This window comes from Gopherus evgoodei, chromosome 1, assembly GCF_007399415.2.
Source record: "Gopherus evgoodei ecotype Sinaloan lineage chromosome 1, rGopEvg1_v1.p, whole genome shotgun sequence".
Taxonomy (NCBI): domain Eukaryota; kingdom Metazoa; phylum Chordata; order Testudines; family Testudinidae; genus Gopherus; species Gopherus evgoodei.
This window is the reverse complement of record NC_044322.1, coordinates 240,051,359-240,069,606: the sequence shown is the minus strand read 5'-3', so window position 1 is coordinate 240,069,606 and position 18,248 is coordinate 240,051,359. Positions and strand designations below refer to the sequence as shown.

At 41.9% G+C, this 18,248-nt stretch overlaps 1 protein-coding gene across 2 annotated transcripts in view; it reads left to right on the top strand.

The window, feature by feature from the left end:
- Nucleotides 1–5,921: 5,921 nt before the first annotated feature.
- The window catches only part of STK38L (serine/threonine kinase 38 like), a 56,679-nt gene continuing 44,352 nt past the window's right edge, over nt 5,922–18,248 (top strand). Inside the window, exon 1 of one of the 2 annotated variants that reach the window (XM_030540728.1) lies at nt 5,922–6,032. In XM_030540728.1, the coding sequence (XP_030396588.1) occupies nt 5,942–6,032 (91 nt within the window). In that variant the 5' untranslated portion in view covers nt 5,922–5,941. The remainder of the gene's footprint in view (nt 6,033–18,248) is intronic. The other variant, XM_030540737.1, reaches the window with a different exon arrangement.

Here is an 18,248-nt window from a genome sequence, read left to right as displayed (position 1 = left end):
TTTAATGTTTCCTAACAGCAGAGCTCCTATGGAGACCTCAGATGGACTTCAAGGTATGACCCCGAAAGCAATAGTGTAGGCATAATTTGCTCTTCCTTGAGATGAATACTTAGAGATCCAAGCAGTCTTGTTGATATAGAACAGGATAACTTAACACCTCCATTTGTCAGCTTTGATGAATCTGGCCTGTATGTAAGCACGATGTACACTATAAAAACTTTGTGAACTAAGAGGGGGGTGTTGAGAGCCCATCCAAAGAACTGAGAGGTGTTTAGTAACAGCCTAGTCAAAATCCAACAGTAGAAGTGTATATGTCTTTCTATTTGCAAGGCTATGTCTAGGATATTTATCAAGTGGGGATTGGAGAATTACAGAATCTCCCCAAAGTCCCATTTATGCTTTAATTTTGAAATTTTTTATTTAAAAAGGCCTACAACAGTTTATGGGGTGTTTATGGGGACTAACCAACATGCTATGGATCCGGTTCATCTAAGCCCTAAGAACAAGCTTTGTTGAATCAGGATTTATGATTTCTACAGCACCACAGAAATGCATGGAATTTTATTGACACCCATGACAAGGATCCAGCTTACAGTCTAAGATACTGCTCCTGCACAGGGATCTGTCATGCACTGAAGTCAAAGGGACTGTGTGCTGGTTTAAGGGTCCATGTGGGTAGATTTCTTTGCAGGCTTAAGACCTAGGAGTTTATATTTATAGGCTTAATCCCACTGGCATTAGTGTCAACGTTACAGCGCTGTCTCAAGTATCATGATTCGAGAGATTTTTGGGAGGTCTTGCAAGAGAACATCAGCAGTTCAAGAATTTCCTGCTTGCAGTCTGCCCCTTCATACTCTAGAGGATGCTGTGCAGCTGTAATGCTGATGGACTCTGGCTGTAGGTGGGCAGTATTGAACCTGGGACCCCAGGAGCTTAGTGCATGAGCATCTACTGCATCAGCTAAAAGCCACATTGCTGTAAGCTAAGACTGTAGCGCAGACTCATTAATCTCTAAGTGCTGTAGCAGCCCCCTGCAGTACTGGGGTTCCCCATGTGCTCTGTGTGGAACACAATCCTGGAGCAGCATGGCACAGCAGTGACTGCTTCCCTCACCACCCCCATCACAGTGCAGTGAGGACGTGTTAATGAAGGTAGGAGCCCTGGAGAAGCACCATCCATGCAAGCTGGAGATAAAAGGGTAGATATTATGCTGGAGCCTATCAGGGTACTTAGAGCTGGTGGGAGCAAGGTAGTAAGGAGGGCTCTGGAGAGCTTGGTGGAAAAGTGTGTGTGTGTGGTGGGAAGTGGAGCAAGCATACAGGAAAGCCAAGACCTATTTGTTTGTGTATACATTTCATCTGAATCTACGGTTGAATTTTCAACCTGTAATTGCCACTCCCACATTGTAGGTGGGCAGCAGAAGTTCAAAAATTAGGACTCTTACCAGAAACCATGACTACTTATTCTACCAATTTTTTTTTTGGGGGGTGGGCAGGGGATTTCTGACTGATGGTGTTTGAACTCTTGGGGTTGGTACTGCTGCATTAGGCTGAATCCCACCCAGTGCAGGAAATAGCTCCACATCCACATAGTCATTTCATTTGTTTTGTTATGGAAATGGGCATGGGTCTGCCCCTAGAACTGTTGGCTCCCTGGATTCGTGGCAGGCTAAGGCTCTCTGCATGGATGATCCATCCATTGACATTAATTCTAGTCTCCTCACACCAGCTCCCTTTCAGCGCAGCTCCATTGGAGCCATCATAACTGTCCCTGGGATATCAGTGCGGGGGGGGGGGGAGTGGGAAATCTCCTCAGTAAAGGTGTCACAGCCTGAGGCTGTATTATCTTTTTTTAACTAATTTTCCAAGGCCCCAGGAGTGGGATAATGTATATTCTCTTCTTGGCCATGGATACTCTTCCCTGCTGGCCAGCCTCATCTCCATTTCTCCTTCAAGGGCTCATGGACCTTTGGGAGAGGATTCTGTAGGTTTTGGAGTGGGGGATGTGGTGCTGTGGAGACCCCCCTTTCAAGCAACAACATGGAGATCTGTGCACAAATCTCCAGGCCACTATCTTCAGTGGGATAACTCATGTGAGTAAGGGTTTCAAGAACTAAAATAGACATATTAGAGGAGCAGGGAACAGGATATAAAAAAGTTGCATCATTTGGTTATTTATTCTTTGCATAGAGCTTGTTCCCTTTTTATTTTATTTTGGGAGCATGAAGTCATATAGATGGCTGCAGGTGGAAGGCAAACTGAAAGCAGTGATTTTTTTTTTCTTTTTAAGTAAGAGAAAGAATGAGGTTCCTTGCGGTTTATGGATGTTGTTCCATGTGCAGAGGGTGATGTGGAAAGAACATGGCACTACATAAGATGTAGAGTGTGTTAAGGAAGTATCAGAGGGGTAGCCATGCTAGTCTGGATCTGTAAAAAACAAGAGAGTCCTGTGGTACCTTGTAGACTAACAGACCTATTGGAGCATGAGCTTTCGTGGGTGAATATCCACTTCATCAGACACATGTGAGAAGGAAGGAAGTTGGCAGAGATGAAGAAGGAGACAAGTGCAGACATGTGGATAGGGGCACTGCTGCATAGAGCCCTGAAAGAATAACTGTCTTTATTATGAATAATATTTCTTATTTAAAGAATGTTGGTATTTTTTCATTAAAGAAATTCTTTCTGAATTCAGATTTTCATCATTCCACTAATGTCTATTTGGGAGTCCAAATCAAAAGAGTGTGTGTGTGTGTGTGTCCAGTATTTTAAGAGACCCATGCTGACTGTATTTCCTGATGAACCCAGAGCTTCTTAAGACTACATTACAATAATGTAGTTTGTTTTTGTAACATGTTCTGTACCATAATTCATATGTATCTTAGGTTAAGGAAAATATCATGCACTAAATAAGTCTTCAGCAGGTCCCCAAAGGATCTTCTCCAAAGAGAACTCAGGAAGAATAATATTCTGAGAGAAGACGTTGTGTAAGTGAACTTCAGTATATAAAAGTTGTATCACTTATAAAAAGAAAAACATTTGTTGCGTCTTAAACTCCAGCATGAGGAATGTGATGTACCTGTGCCAGGAACAACAATGTCATGTTCCTTTGAATCCTATTGCAGAAATGGAAGCCAAGTCAGCAATCATCTTATGAGGCATTTCCCCCCACTTACAAAGGAAAAAATGTCATTTGGATTGCTTCTAAAACTGGCAAAACATTGTTTGTTTGTTTGTTTTGGAAGGTTTCTTGTCATTTGGTAAGATTTCCAGGATATGAAGTGACACTTTGTAAGGTGATTAAAGTAATTTCCTCGATATTTTGTTTAGATGGATGATTTAATTTTGTTCCCTAGGCTACATGTATATGAACAAGACTGGTTTTCTTGTATTTATATTTCATTAATACAACAAAACTTCTGTGCTCTCAGGAAAGTACAAAGTAGGATGTAAGAGATCAGAACTGTGCATTTATAACACAATTTTTGTTGGACTGTTTTTCGAGTGTCTGCTAAAGGCATCTAGAGAAATAGAATAACAAAAATATACAATATATTTTAAAGATACATATTATTTAATGTATTCAGGGCTCAGATCAGAAGGTGGGACAAGAAGTACATCTTCCTAAAAGCTTGTGATTTATTTGGCTAAATAAGGGGAGTGATCCTGCAAACAATTGTGTGTGTAAACTTACATGTGTAGTAATGTAGAAGTTATTGGGACTACTCATGTGAGTAAACTTACCCGTTTTCTTAAGTGTTTGCAAGAACAGGCCCAAGATATGTATTAACATTCAATTGTGAGACACTGGGTATGAAGCATAAGCACATATGCACGTTTGTAAATTTGCGCACTGTCTCCCTATGTGAGTAGGACCTACTTCCATGATTAAGAATTTGCGGGATGGACTCCTGTATGGCTCATTGTGGTGCATTTGTGAGTTTAATATTCTTTTTCTTGCTTGCAGAATGGATCCTGCAAATACCCACATGCTTAATTTTATTCATGTTAGAAGTCCCATTTAAGTTAATTGGAGTTGAGTCAATCCTAGTGCAGGAGCAGGTCCTAGGACTTATAGGGGGTGCACTTTTTTGCAAATATGAAATTCCAAAGTCAAAACAAAGCGTGCTGAGTTGCAATGGAAAATTGTGTAACAACTGTTTTGAAAAGCAGGTAAAAGTAGGAGAATCGAAGTAAGTAATTTCTCTATCTGGGTCAGGCTGATGTTGGATTCAAAAGTTTGTTTAAAATACCTTTCTTTTTTTAATGACCACTAAAATTCATCAAAGCTTGTTCACTACATATTTTTGCTTTTCTAAAATGAGAGAGGGATCACGTAGACTTTACTCGCTTCTGTGAGTATAGACATGTGATGCAAGGGACTAATAGCTTTTTTATTTTTTTCCCTCCTCCTAATAAAAGGGCCTCGCCACCCTCGTCCCAAAACTCAGTAATTTTCCACTGGTAAAACAACTGTTCTGTGTTTGCCATCTGCTGTGCTGGCAGGATCCAATGGAACAGCAGTAGCAGCAAGTCAGGAACTGTAACATCATGCTGTGAATATTCATTCAACTTTCCTTGTCTCAGCTGGTGCTCATCTTTTACACTAACCCCAACTTTGTTTAGGTGATGACATTAAAGAGGTTTAGCGGCTAAGGAACAAGGGGGTGAAATCCAAACTTCCAGACAATCAGGGGAAGTTGATCACAATAGATAGCCATATCCAGCAGTTTTTTTCTAAAAGGAGTGTTTTCTATTCTCCCGTTTCTTGTCGTCATTTCTAAAGATGTAAAAAGACTTTTGCCCACAGTAGACTGCTCTAGGAAAGTACTGCTATTCCAGATCTACCAGCCTTCTATTTTGTATTTGCTTTTTTTTTTTTTTTGCTAATTCTTCTGAAATGCCGTATTTACTCATCCAGTACAACTAGATAGTGGCATCATTCTCTGCTGATAATCAGAAAGTGCAGCTTCTCCATTTCCAGTCCTCTCCAGATCAAAATGCAGTGATTTTTTTAAAAGGCTTTTGTCATGTCAGATATAGACCAAACACAACATTTCTGAATGCTGATTCCCACAGACGGACCCTTGGGTCCAGACAGAGGCCGATTCATGATTGAATACATGGCTCTACCCATGCACATCAGCTTAGACTGTAGAATCTCTGGTACATGAAAAAATCTTGTAGTATGCCTAGCACATTACTCTTGCTACATAAATAATGAGATAAAAATAAAGGAACACAGTGCCACTTTAAATGAGGCAATTAAATCCTCATCAGTGAGCACTAATATGTACAGGTCCCCCCTAATGAACTTAGAGGGCTTGTAAGTCACCACACAATTTGGTCCACTAAACCTCCTGTACAGTGGTATAAGGTGGGTATAATATTAAAGAACCCTGATACTGACACCTCCCTCCCAATTTTGAGCTCCCTCTACCTTTGCTAACCCCTGACTGAACCCCTAACTGCCCAAGGGAGAGGAGCGGCTGTTACAAAAACTTTTGAGGGGGTTGTCTGAGTTTAAAAGAACAGAGGGGCCAGCGGCTCAGCTGGTGTAAACCAGGGTAGCCCTTCGGAGGAGCGGGCTGAACCTCCCCCTCCGAGGCGCGGGCGCACAGTGGCTTTAAGAGGGGGTGCCACTGGCGGTCATTTCCCCGAGGGGACACCCGCGACCCGCCCCCGGGCACTGCGTCGCCGGGCGCTGAGGTCACTTTGCAGCCAGCCCCGCTGCAAGGCACGGCGGTGGCGGGGAGCAGCTGACCCCACTGCACGCGGAGAGGCGGCGCGGGGCTCGCGGCGGCATGTGCTGCGGGTAAACAGAGCACTCCAGCCTGTCACCGCCCCCGTCGCTCCCCTCCCTGCCGCTGCCCTGAGCTCTCGCGAGAGCTGGCTAGTAAACAGCCCTCGGATTAGATCCCTCCTGCCGCCCTCCCCTTGCTCGCATGAGCGGCCCCGGCGGGGGAAGTGATCGCGCAGAGCGAGGCTGCAGCGGGCGGTGCGGGGACACAGGAGCTGGCAGCCAGGCGCAGGGAGGTGAGTGCTGCAGGGAGCCCAGGCTGCAGGCAGAGCCCTGCCCGGGGAAGTGCCACCCGCCGGGTGTCTCTGTGCTGCTGCAGGAGGGAGGAGGGGAAGGAGCCTGTGTCTTTGGTGCAGAGAGAGCGAGCCTGTCATTGGAGACTGGGAATCTCTTCTCCCCAGCACCGTGAGACAGCAGTCGCAGCCATAGCCAGGCTCAGGGAGGATAGTATTCGCTGTGTGGGGCTGCTGGAGAGAGACATTAAGGAAGGGAGAGGGTAATAGAGGAGTCCGTACTTGTTCAGAGAAATAAGGACAATGGCCTGGCTCCACTCCTCTCTCCCTCTTGCACTCTCAGCCCCAGTGGCAGAGCCTGTGGGGCACAGGGGGTCTGTGTGTGTGTGTGTGTGTCTGTGTTATGAGTGACGGATAAGATGAATGGGCTGAGATTTCTAAAAAGGTGGCAAGTGAGATTTAAAATCTCTTACCAAATCTGCCACCTCCAAAATTCATCACCGCCAGGGAGAGATGGTTACAATTGCTAATAAGACGTTCTCCCATGTCACATTTTCAGTTTCTAACTTGGCAGGTTTATTCTTCATGTTTCTTCCCCCAGCTCCAAAGCTTCAACTGAGGTACAGTTTTTAAATGAGTAAGACTCAGATACACAGCAGAATCCCTTTTTTAACCATGTGAGAGGCTTTAAAACCCTACCTTAAAAATTAATCCAGATAGCAGAGAGATGCTCCCCAAAATACTGAAGGGTAGCCTGTCTCTTAGACTTTGGGAAACAGGGAAGATCTTTGTTTCATGGGTGCCTATCGCTGGGCAGGCTGTTGGAGTGGGCATAGTGAGAGATGAACCCAAATCTGTTGTTGTTTTGCAGATATGACCTCCCTGGGATGGGAGATGAACTCAGTCTGATCTGTGACTAGATAAAGTACTATCAACAGTAAAGGTCCTGTGGGGTGTGGAGTCAGTCGATTTTACAGTCTGGTTTAGGAGTGTTCTGTCCTATTTTAAATATGTGCCAGTTTAATCTCTACACAGATACCCCATTTGAAAAAAGAAAACCTGGCTCATAGGGCCAGATCCAAAACCCATTAAAGTCAATGGGAACTTTCCTGTTGACTTCAGTGGGTTTTGGATCAGGCCCGTAGCTTGCCAGCTCAGCTTTTTGCTTGGTTTATATTTTTAACTGAACTACAGTGAAAGTGATAGGGATGAAAGTGAGAATGCAGACAGAAGTAGGAGAGTCTTGTACATGCTGTAAATCTGATGCTTTAAAAAAAACCCAAAACAAATCAACCTTTGGGTTAGAACAGTATATTTCAGATGCACAGCAAAAGTCACTTTCCATTGGCGTTACATGCTGATATCTCTGTAATAAAATCTTGAATGGGAATGAATAAGTCTGTAAACAGGTTTAGCCTCTGGGTGTATTACTATTTAGTGGTTATACTTAATGTATGTATTAATTATGTATGTCTTTAACCAGAGATACAGTTTCTTCATTCTCAGATTGTTGGTGGGATGTATAGAACTTGATTATTTTCTTCATTTGTTCCTTACTAATGAGTGGGTCATCTTGTGAAGTATTGATGTGGTTTGTTTGTTTGTCTTTTGTTTAATACCCTATTTAAGTGTTGACTGCAGTTCTGCAAATTCCTAGGCTGTGGATAAATCTTGTTGTATACACTCCCAAACACTAAACATATCACTATGTTTTGCTGTGCATACTCTGTGATGTGTATCTCAGAATAAGCGAAAATCTTAAACTGTTTCATCCTCTCCACTCCAGAAGTATAATAGGTGAAACAGTATCAGTTTTTGTTTTTATTTAGAGCAATAACTGAAATACTTAAAGATAATGAAATGTCAAATTGTTCTTGGTGGATGTTGGCCAAAATATTTAACCATGAGAAACATGTTACTGTAGCGTATATTATGGATATAGTTTTATCTTGTGTTTTGTGCTATATGTGACTTCCTGACTTTAATTAAAATGTGTCTTGAATTAAGAAAGGTCAACTTCAGTGGGCTTCAGTGTATGCTGCTTTTTGGGTTCATTTTAAATATTATTACTTGTCAGATTTAAAAACAAAAATCCCTAAAAGCAAACCTTGAATGGCATTTTTATTTCAAGGAACACTAGTTAATATGAATTTAGTTGATCTGGGAAGCAAATATTTATGGCAGATAGGTAGTCTCATATTTCTTGCTTTGAGGCCTGATGCAAAGAAAACGGAGGTCAGTGGTAAAACTCCTATTGACTTTCAATACTTTTGGATTATTCCCCTGTTCCTCAGTATACAACAGGGATAGTGTGATCCAAGCAGGGTATGCAGTCTGGACCCCAATAACATCATCCATCATAGGCCTGATTGTGCAACCCTTACATTGGTGATTACTGAGGGTCTGATCCTGTGCCCACTGGAGTAAGTGGTGAACTGCAGGGGTGTGACTTCTCACACACATGAGTTAGGTATGAACCATCTAACCGATGGGTTTTATCCAGCAGGGAGGATTGGGCCCATTTGATTGGTTGGTGGTGGGTTGTTTTTTTTTCAAATTGTTCCTAACTTTTTATTCTGTCCATATTTATTTTGTTAACAACCATGGTTTATTCCCTCTTAAATGTAGGGAGATTATTTAAATGTGAAGCTGGTTGATAAACTTCTGAAATTATATGATGACAGATGTATGATAAGCCTGCAAATGATGATAAAAAGAATTACTTCTTTAAATACAGTATTCATCAACATAAAGAGTAAGCTGTAATGATATGGTAAATTGTTCGGTTTTATTCCCCCAGAAGAGGCTTTGTATATCGTAGGATAATGATAGTTGACATAAATCAAACATACTATTGTACACAAAATCATTTAATCATCTCTTATTCCTTACTCATTTTAATGTACAGCTACATTTGGAAAAGACCTACCATCAATGGTAATTACATTACAGTACTATAAAAATATGGAGTTAGTAAATAACTAACTGAAGTTTAATTCTTTATGATGCATTGTGGTAGTATTTCTTTGAAGGGCTGGATAACTACATCATCAGTAACTATCTTAGCTATGCAAATTAAAATAACAGTGATGGTAATCAAATCTCATAGTTCAGGGTGTAAGATGAAGTTCTGGTGTATTTTTGAGGAGCGGGGTGTTCATCTGCCATTGAAGCACTGAATTCTGGATATTACTATAGATTAGATGCTTTGATCTGATGTGGCAAATATGATGTCTCTGTAGCTTTAAAGAGTAACTTTTGACAGTCCCAGTGCTTTTGCTCCTGCACACTTTTCTCCAAAAGAACACTTTTTTTCTCCAAGAATAACAGTAAAAACAAAGGATAGAGAAATAAATTGAGCTGTTAGTGTACCTCTTACGAATATTTTGATCAGTTCGTGAAGCATTAAAATTAGTGACTGTGGTATTTAATGTCGTATTTTATGCATGAACTTGGATCATTTCCTATCATGCAATATCAAACTTTGTTTTAAAACATCTGAAACTGCCCATTAGAGAGATGTGATCAGACACTACATTGTTTGCTTGACAACTTTTTCTGGGCCTTTGCAGTGGAATGATTCTTAAGCTAATACAGATATTGCTTAATTTATGGGGAAATGTATCCTCCTTGTAAATTCAAACCAGCAAATATCAGTTTCTTGAAGAAGAAGGCCTGCTAACAAAGGTTGAGAAGAAGTGTACTTAAATGGGCCAGATTCACTACCATTATTGCAAATTGCAGCACATCCCCACATCCCCCTTAGAGGCAGCTGCACCAGAGGATGAGGGAAGATGTTTCACCCAATGGGATGCTCAGGCTTTAAATTCCATCTGGGATTCCGTAGCAACACAGCAGATGGCAGCTGTCCAGGAGATGTGCTGAATCTCTGGTAGACACCCAGCCAATTCAGGAACTATGTGAGCTAATTCTGGGCCCCTACCAGAGGAGAAGGGGTTGCAGATGGAAGCCTTTGCTGCTACATCTGAGTGGACTTTCTGCTCCCAGGGGTGCAAGGCCTGGGTTCTGCTGGTGCGACTCATGGAGGTAATTGAGCCCAATGATTTTGAGGGATTGCTTAATGAGGCTGATCTTTCCTGCAGGTTTCACATTTTAGTTTGTGTTATCTGGCAGCACTGCGTATGAATTAACATCTGGATTTTTAGAAAATTAATGGAGCTGAACTTAATATTGTTGCTAAAGGTCTGAGTCAATCACCAGGTAACACTACTATAATATTATTGCTACTTAGCACTTTCATCCTCAAAGCACGTTACCAGCACAAACTCACTAAGCCTTAACACAGCACCCGATGGTGAGCAAGTACTTACACTGTCATGAAAGGTCCCCCTTATTACCACAGTTACTTTTGCATATCACAGAATGGTTACAGGGGAGATGGGCTTTCCACAAGGTGGCCACATACAGCTTACATGGCCACACAGCTCCCCTATCATTTCCCAAGCTTGACTCTGGGACTCTGCCTCCCCTGGTTGCCATGTATGGCATTTAGGAGCTTGGAGATGATGTCAGGGGAAGGCACAAGTATGCCTATTGTCTCCTAGCAAGTCTGGTTCTTGCCTGAGTCATTCCTTAAAGGGAATCACACAACCAGCACTGAACTTTCCTGCAAAGGAGAGAAGACAGGAGGAATCATCAGGTTTAAGAATTCTTCCAACTACACTCTCTCTGCAAGGCAAGGTGGAAGGGTATTGGAAGGAGGAACTGACCCAGCCGTACTAGCTTGGTAGAAGTGGTGGATCTCAAGTCGAAACCTCCCTCTTGAGATTTATAAGACTAGAGTGGCAGAGAGAGCCTCACAAAGTAACGTTTTATTAAAAATAAACAGTTGTGAAACCTAGCCCCAGCCTGGAGCCTGATCAGGGAGTTACTGCAACCTGAGCGAAATATCAGTCTAATAGTGAAAGAATTGTCTGTTCCACCTAAAAATGTAATTAGTTTTAGCAGGCAGGGCTTTCGTTCATAGCTCTTTGGATAAAATCAATCCACCGGTAGGTTCGGAGGCGGTCGCCATTTCTTGAGGTTAAAGGCCAACATGTTGCACTGCTAGGCTCTACAACTTGTGCTTGGTGTTATTTAGAGCTTGGCAAAGCAGGAGAGGAGAATAAGAAAACACAATCAAAAGGTGATTTAGTATAATGTATGAACATTTTCATCAGCCACAGTTGCAGAAGAGTGACAACAAAGTCTGTGTGGGAGTGGTAGTTCTATGCTGAAAATGTAATTTACCCAGCACAGAAATCTTTCACTGAAAAATCAGGGATTTTTAAAAGATGAAAATGAGCTTTTCTACTGGATCCCGAGCAATCGGACACCAATGGAAGAGTTCGCTGTTACTATGAAATGGCCAACTGTTGACCCAAGTTACTATTTAGTGCAGTTGTGACTCTTAGTTTGCAGATGTTTGTGTAGCAAATACATGCTGAAGGAATTATTTCCTAGGGCTGGTGTCTTTTATCTCAGGACTTACAGTAGTTGCATGTAGGGTGACCAGATGTCCCAATTTTATAGGGACAGTCCGATTTTTGGGTCTTTTTCTTACATAGGCTCCTGTTACCCCCCCACTCCTGTCCTGATTTTTCACATTTGCTGTCTGGTCACCCTAGCTGCATGTCCTAGAAAGCAGTGTGTGTTCAACTGCGTTCACAGTTTTAAGAGAAGTTAACGGGGGAAGGGAAGAAGGAATTTTCATCACTAGTTTCACCCTTTTGCAACATTCTGCACATACACGTTTATCACTAGGTTTTCTTTGCACTGTTTTGGTTGCCCAGCTGTGGTGGTAAAACGTTCTGATTGAACAGCTGGCACAGCGTTCCTCATGACTGATCTGTTGTATAGCATTTCTGTAAATCGAAAGGTTTTTTGTGTCTAAAGAAACTTGCTAAATTAAGCTTCGTCTTTGCTATTTAAAATCATTTGTTTCACCACTTGAAATTCTTCACAGTATGGCTCTTGGTTTCTACTATAACTTTATAAAAAAGCCTGAGGAAGCCTGCTTTAAAATGTGTGTTTGTGGGAGGGAATCTCTCAGACATTCAAGTATACAAAAAATATAAAATAAAAATAGCAAACAGTCATTTAGAGCTAGTTTTAAGTGTCATTTAAGGTAAAGTCTTGTGGTCTTTTTTTGCTCTAACCATAAGACATGGCTGCCTTCCAGCAATGAAGAACCATTGTAAATTCATTATTTGTACAATAATCAGTAAGTCTTAATGTATGTGATCTCACTAAGACCTCTGCTCTTAAATCTTTCTTGAGCAATGGGATAGACTGCCATTTGTCTATGCAAACTTGTTATAAGATATTTGGCTTAAGGAAGTTCTGCTGTATATCATTAATGTTGTGTGGTACTCTCCCTCTCCTCCCTCAGAAGATATTCAGGTGCTTCAGTTGATGGGAAAAGAGACTTCATTACGAATATAAGAATGGTAATTTGCATTTCTGTAACACTTCCTATGTAAGCATCTCAACTCAACAGATACAGCTGTATAAAAGGTTTGGATGTGGTGAGCCAGTTTCTCAGTTGCAGTAGTTTGGAAAATAACCCAGCATGTTCTTTCCCTCATTACAAACGGTTCAAAACACCACTAGCAGTCTATTCGTAGATTATTATATTATGGATAATTAAGAATAGTAATTGGGAAAACTTGAAGTAAAATAGTGATACTAAGATTAATAAAAATTGTGATCTCCTTGGACAGGGACCATTCTGAAGTGTCTGTACAGTTCCTAGTGGACACACTTACATTTGAAGATTAATTGCAATTAATAATGAAAAGTTAGCCAGACTTTGATAGGAAGAAGTAAAACATGAATTTACAGTAGTTCTGACAGAGTGGTCCCTGTTTAGAAGAAACGTACAGTTTGCAGTTAAATGTATTCTCCATCTGAACCGCAATACTATAACTATCATTAAGTTAATACTTCTGAGGAATTCTGTGCCAAATAATTAAAAATTCTGTGGAAAAATTTTTTTTGCACACAATATTTTGAAGTTCTGCAAATTTTATTTGTCAATAAATAAATGTGGAGGCTTAAATGTGGCAGTGGGGAGCACAGGCCACTGGCTGCACAGAGGTGGGAGATCACTGTGGAGCTGTCCTCTCCTTCACCTGAACAGACTCAGCAATAAGGCTGCACCCAACCTTGACACAGCACAATGGCCAGGCCTGCTCCAGAAGTACCCTGGGCTCTGCCCCTCCATGCCAGGTGCACCAAGTCAGTAAGCAAGAGAGACAGACTCTCTTGGACATGCCCAGCTATGGCCCCCAATCCCAGTAGGGGACAAGTAGGCTCAGTCCAGCAAGATCCAAGTGTGGAGAGGCTTAGTGTGGGGGGATCCAGGTGTGGGATGAGAGGTCTCTGTGTGGGGCAGTCTGGGTGTGAGCAGCTCAGTGGGGGGTCTGGGTCAGGAGGAATCTGGATGCACAGGGGCTATTTGGAGGGGGTTCTGGGTGCAGAGAGGTCCAGATAAAAGTGGTTAGGGCTCAGCAGAGGGTCTGGGTGTGAGGGGTGTCTGGGTGTTGGGGGAAGAGGGCTTGGTGAGGGAGGTACAGATGCAGCTGATTGGAGTTCATTAGGGGCATCTGGATTTGGGGGGCTCATCAATGTGGCCCAGGTGCAGGGGGTTAGATTTGTCAGGGAGGGGGGTTGAGTGCAGGGGGTTTAGCGGGGGTGGACTGGGTGCAGGGGAAGGGCCTGGATGCAGTGGGGAAGGGCTCAGAGGGGGGTCTGGGTGCAGGAGGGTCTGGATGCAGGGGAGTTGGGTGAATTGGGGAGCATCTCCCCGTAAAATGACCCCTCCCTTGTGACTGAAGAACAGTGGGTGCAGGAAGGGGTGGGGGTGTGGAGCTTCCTGCAGCTGGGGAGTTTTCTGGGGGTGGGTCTGACCTGGCCTCGACTGCTCCTTTCAGGGGAAGAGGACATCCCATTGTTCTCCACCCCCTCTCAGCTGAGCCCGGTGCAGGATAGGAGCCACCAGCTGCAGCATCTCGAGCCCTCTTCCTCCGCCCAGTGATTTAACTCTCCACTGGCTGCTCTGGGTGCCTGAAATGATGCGCCCGCACTGCAGGGCAGGGGTGTGTGATGACTCTTGTGGCTTCCCTTTGCTTTCCCTTGATTTTCTGCAGAGAAGCAAAGAAATATGTGGGGGACATGAATTCTGTGCATGCGCAATGGCACAGAATTCCCCCACAAATAATTAAGGTAGAATTACACAAAACTTGACAATATTAGCCGCAAGTTAAAACTAAGGGATTAGCTACAATGAATGTAGAAATATTGCATCTCCTACAATACTTTCCCGCAAAAGGAGGAGTTTTAAACTACTATGTAGAATTTAGAGTGGAAGAAAGGTTGTTACAAACAGTATCTTTTTTCTTTATATAAGCTTTAAACCTTGGTGATATTTCTTCTATATTATGCTGGTAGGAGTGCAAGGATTTAAACAGATAGAACATGTGCCTTAATAGAAATGTTTAATGCCTCTCCTCCCCTCTCCCCCTCCCCCTCCCAAAAGAGCATTGTGGCTGGAACTGATTCAATTTCTTTTGTTTAAAACTTTTTAAAATGACAACTGTTTTTTCAAAATGAAACCTTTTGCAGTTTTTTGACTGGGGTGGGGAGAGGCATCAAAATAGTCAGGATTTTTTAAAATTGTTTTCAGAGGGGCATAAGATAGGATCTTGGCTCCTCCTGTTTTTCTCCACTTTCCCTCATTTCTCTTATTTTCCTTTTATTACTGAAAAAAGACGGGAAAATAATCAATGTTTTTGATTTTCAGGAGGTCTTTTTTGTTGACAAATCAATGACCTTGGAAACTTTTTGCACAAATTCTTTAAAAAACATTAAATCTTTTTGTAGTGCCTACTGACTACTTTACCGTCAGTGCTTATTACAGCTAACTATGCACAATAAGAGGCCTGATCTTGCATTCCTTGCACAGGAAGGAACACATGGATGTTACCTGGAGCTCCAGGTGTGTAAGTAATGCAGGAGTGGGTAAAGATTCCAAGTGATGTGGCTAATTTAGTGATAAGTACAAAGTAATGCATATTAGGGAATAAAAATATCCCAACTATACATACAAAATGATAGTGTCTAAATTAGCTGTTACTATTCAAGAAGGGGATCTTAGAATCATCATGGATTGTTTGTTTTCTGAAAACATTCATCTTCCAAAAAAATAAAAGCTCACAGGATGTTAGGACCCATTAGGAAAGGGATAGATAATAAAACAGAAAATGTCATAATGCTGCTATATAAATCCATGGTACATCCACACCTTTAATTCAGCATGTAGTTCTGGTCACCTCATCTCAAAAAGTATAGATTAGAATTGGAAAAAGCATAGAGAAGGGCAACAGAAATGATTAGAGGTATGGAACAGCTTCCATACTAGCAGAGAATAAAAAGACTGGGACTGTTCAGCTTAGATAAAAGATGACTATGGAGGGATATGACGGAGGTCTATAAAATCAAGACTGGTACGGAGAAGGTGAATAGGGATGTGTTATTTACTCGTTTACATAACACAAGAACTAGGGGTCACCCAATGAAATTAATAGGCATTAGGTTTAAACCTAACATAAGGAAGTACCACTTCACACAACTCAGCCAACCTGCGGAGCTCATTGCCAGAGGAAGTTGTGAAGGCCAAAAGTATAAATTGCATCCAAAAAATTATTAGATACATTCAGGGAGCATAGGTCCATCAATGGCTGTTTATCAGTTTGGTGAAGGATGCAATCTATGCTCCAGGTGTCCCTAAACCTCCAACTGTGAGAAACTAGGACTGGATGACGGCATAGATCGCTCAAAACTTTCAGGTTCTCTTCATTACATCTGAAGGTTCTGGCATTGGCTGCTCTCAGAAGACTGAATATTGGGCTAGATTGGCCGTTGATCTGACCCACTGTGAATGTTCTTATGTAATAACCGCTGTATAGGAAAACAAAATTAATGGGATTAAAATTTTTACTTAAATTTTGCAAAAACTTGTGTGAATATATACAGAGGGAGGAAGTTGTCCAATTTAGAATTATAATACCTTCATAGAATATTAGGGTTGGAAGAGACCTCAGGAGGTCAGCTAGTCCAATCCCCTGCTCAAAGCAGGACCAACACCAACTAAATCATCCCAGCCAAGACTTTGTCAAGCCAGGCCTTAAAAATCTTTAAGGATGAAGATTCCACCACCTCTCTAGGTAACCCATTCCAGTGCTTCACCACCCTCTTGTGAAATAGTTTTTCCTAATATCCAACCTAGACCTCCCCCATTGCAACTTGAGACAATTGCTTCTTGTTTTGTCATCTGCCACCACTGAGAACAGCCTAGCTGCATCCTCTTTGGAACCCCCTTTCATGAAATTGAAGGCTGCTATCAAATCCCCCCTCACTCTTCTCTTCTGCAGGCTAAATAACCCCAGTTCCCTCAGCCTCTCCTTGTAAGTCATGTGCCCCAGCCCCGTAATCATTTTTGTTGCCCTCTGTTAGACTCTCTCCAATTTGTCCACATCCCTTCTGTAGTGGGAGGACCAAAACTGAACGCAGTACTCCAGGTGTGGCCTCACCAGTGCTGAATAGAGGGGAATAATCACTTCCCTCAATCTGCTGTTAGTCGTCCTGCCAATACAGCCCAATATGCCTTTGGCCTTCTTGGCAACAAGGGCACACTGCTGACTCCTATCCAGCTTCTCATCCACTGTAATCCCCAGGTCCTTTTCTGCAGAACTGCTTAGCCAGTCAGTCCCCAGGCTGTAGTGGTGCACAGGATTCTTCCTTCCTGAGTGCAGAATTCTTCACGTGTCCTTGGTTGAACCTCATCTGATTTCTTTTGGCCCAATTCTCCAATTTGTCTAGGTCACTCTGGACCCTATCCCTACCCTCCATCATCTCTACCTCTCCCCCCAACTTAGTGTCACCTGCAAACTTGCTGAGGGTGCAATTAATCCAATCATCCAGATCATTAATAAAGATGTTGAACAAAACCAGCCCCAGGACCGACACCTGGGGCACTCCTCTTGATACCGGCTGCCAGTAGACATAGAGCTGTTGATTGTGACCCGTTGAGCCCAACAATCTAGCCAGCTTTCTATCCACCTTATAGTCCATTCATCCAATCCATCCTTTTTTAACTTGCTGGCAAGAATACTGTGGGAATCCTATCAAAAGCTTCACCTACTAATCAGTTTGATCCCTTAAACCCTTTGCATGTGAATCTTCCATAATTCAGTGGGAGCTCTGCGTATGTGATGAAATTCTAGACCCGATTAAGTTAATGGCAAAACTCCCGCTAACTTCAGATAGGGGCAGGATTTCACCCAAGACATCTTACTACTATTAAGATGCTCGGCTATCACAGCAAGGAGTGTGGTATAAATACTATCCCTTGATTTAATATTTTATACTATGGGAGCATGCCCCATTGTGTTAAGTGCTGTTTAAAACACATTCAGAGACACTGCCCCTACCCTGAAAGCTTACTGCCTAAGATCCCTGTCTTTCAAACACTCATTTCACTTTAACCATGTGACTTAGTTTCATTGGGGATGAATAATATAAAATGGACTTGGCTTGTTTATATAAAAAATTTATTTTAACACATATCCTCTTTATTTCAGGATGACTTTCTATTACTTGTTAGTTTTGGTAAACATGGAATGTTGTTACACTCCCAGTGGTCCTATTGAGATGGTTTAAAGTTAATGTGTATTTGCATAAGTCTTTTCAGAGTGTGGACATCAAAACAAGTCTATCAGTGATTTATAAGGAAGAGAGTGGGTTACAATCAAATATATTCATTATTTTTAAAATTGAAAATGTATGAAGTGCCAGTTAGCCTGATATGACACTGTGACCATTGTCCATTAGCTGGTTGAAAGGATTTTATAAATTTTGGAGAGTCAGAAATGGGAAAAGGAAAAAAAAAACCAATAATTTAATTTAATTTTTTTTTTTAATTTGTATAACAATTTAAAAATCTAATTTATTTTTCATGATTTATACAGTTTACTTTTATCAGATCTGGCAATGAAAGGAAAATAACCAATTTCACTTTTGTTTACAATCCAGTTCTAGTCAGTTTTACGTTCTGGTTTTTAAGCACTAGAATTCAGTGCAGTACAGTACAGCTTTTGGGTAGCAGACATTGCAAGGAAAAAGTTATTTGCTTTTAAAAAAAATTGTTGGAACTCTTTC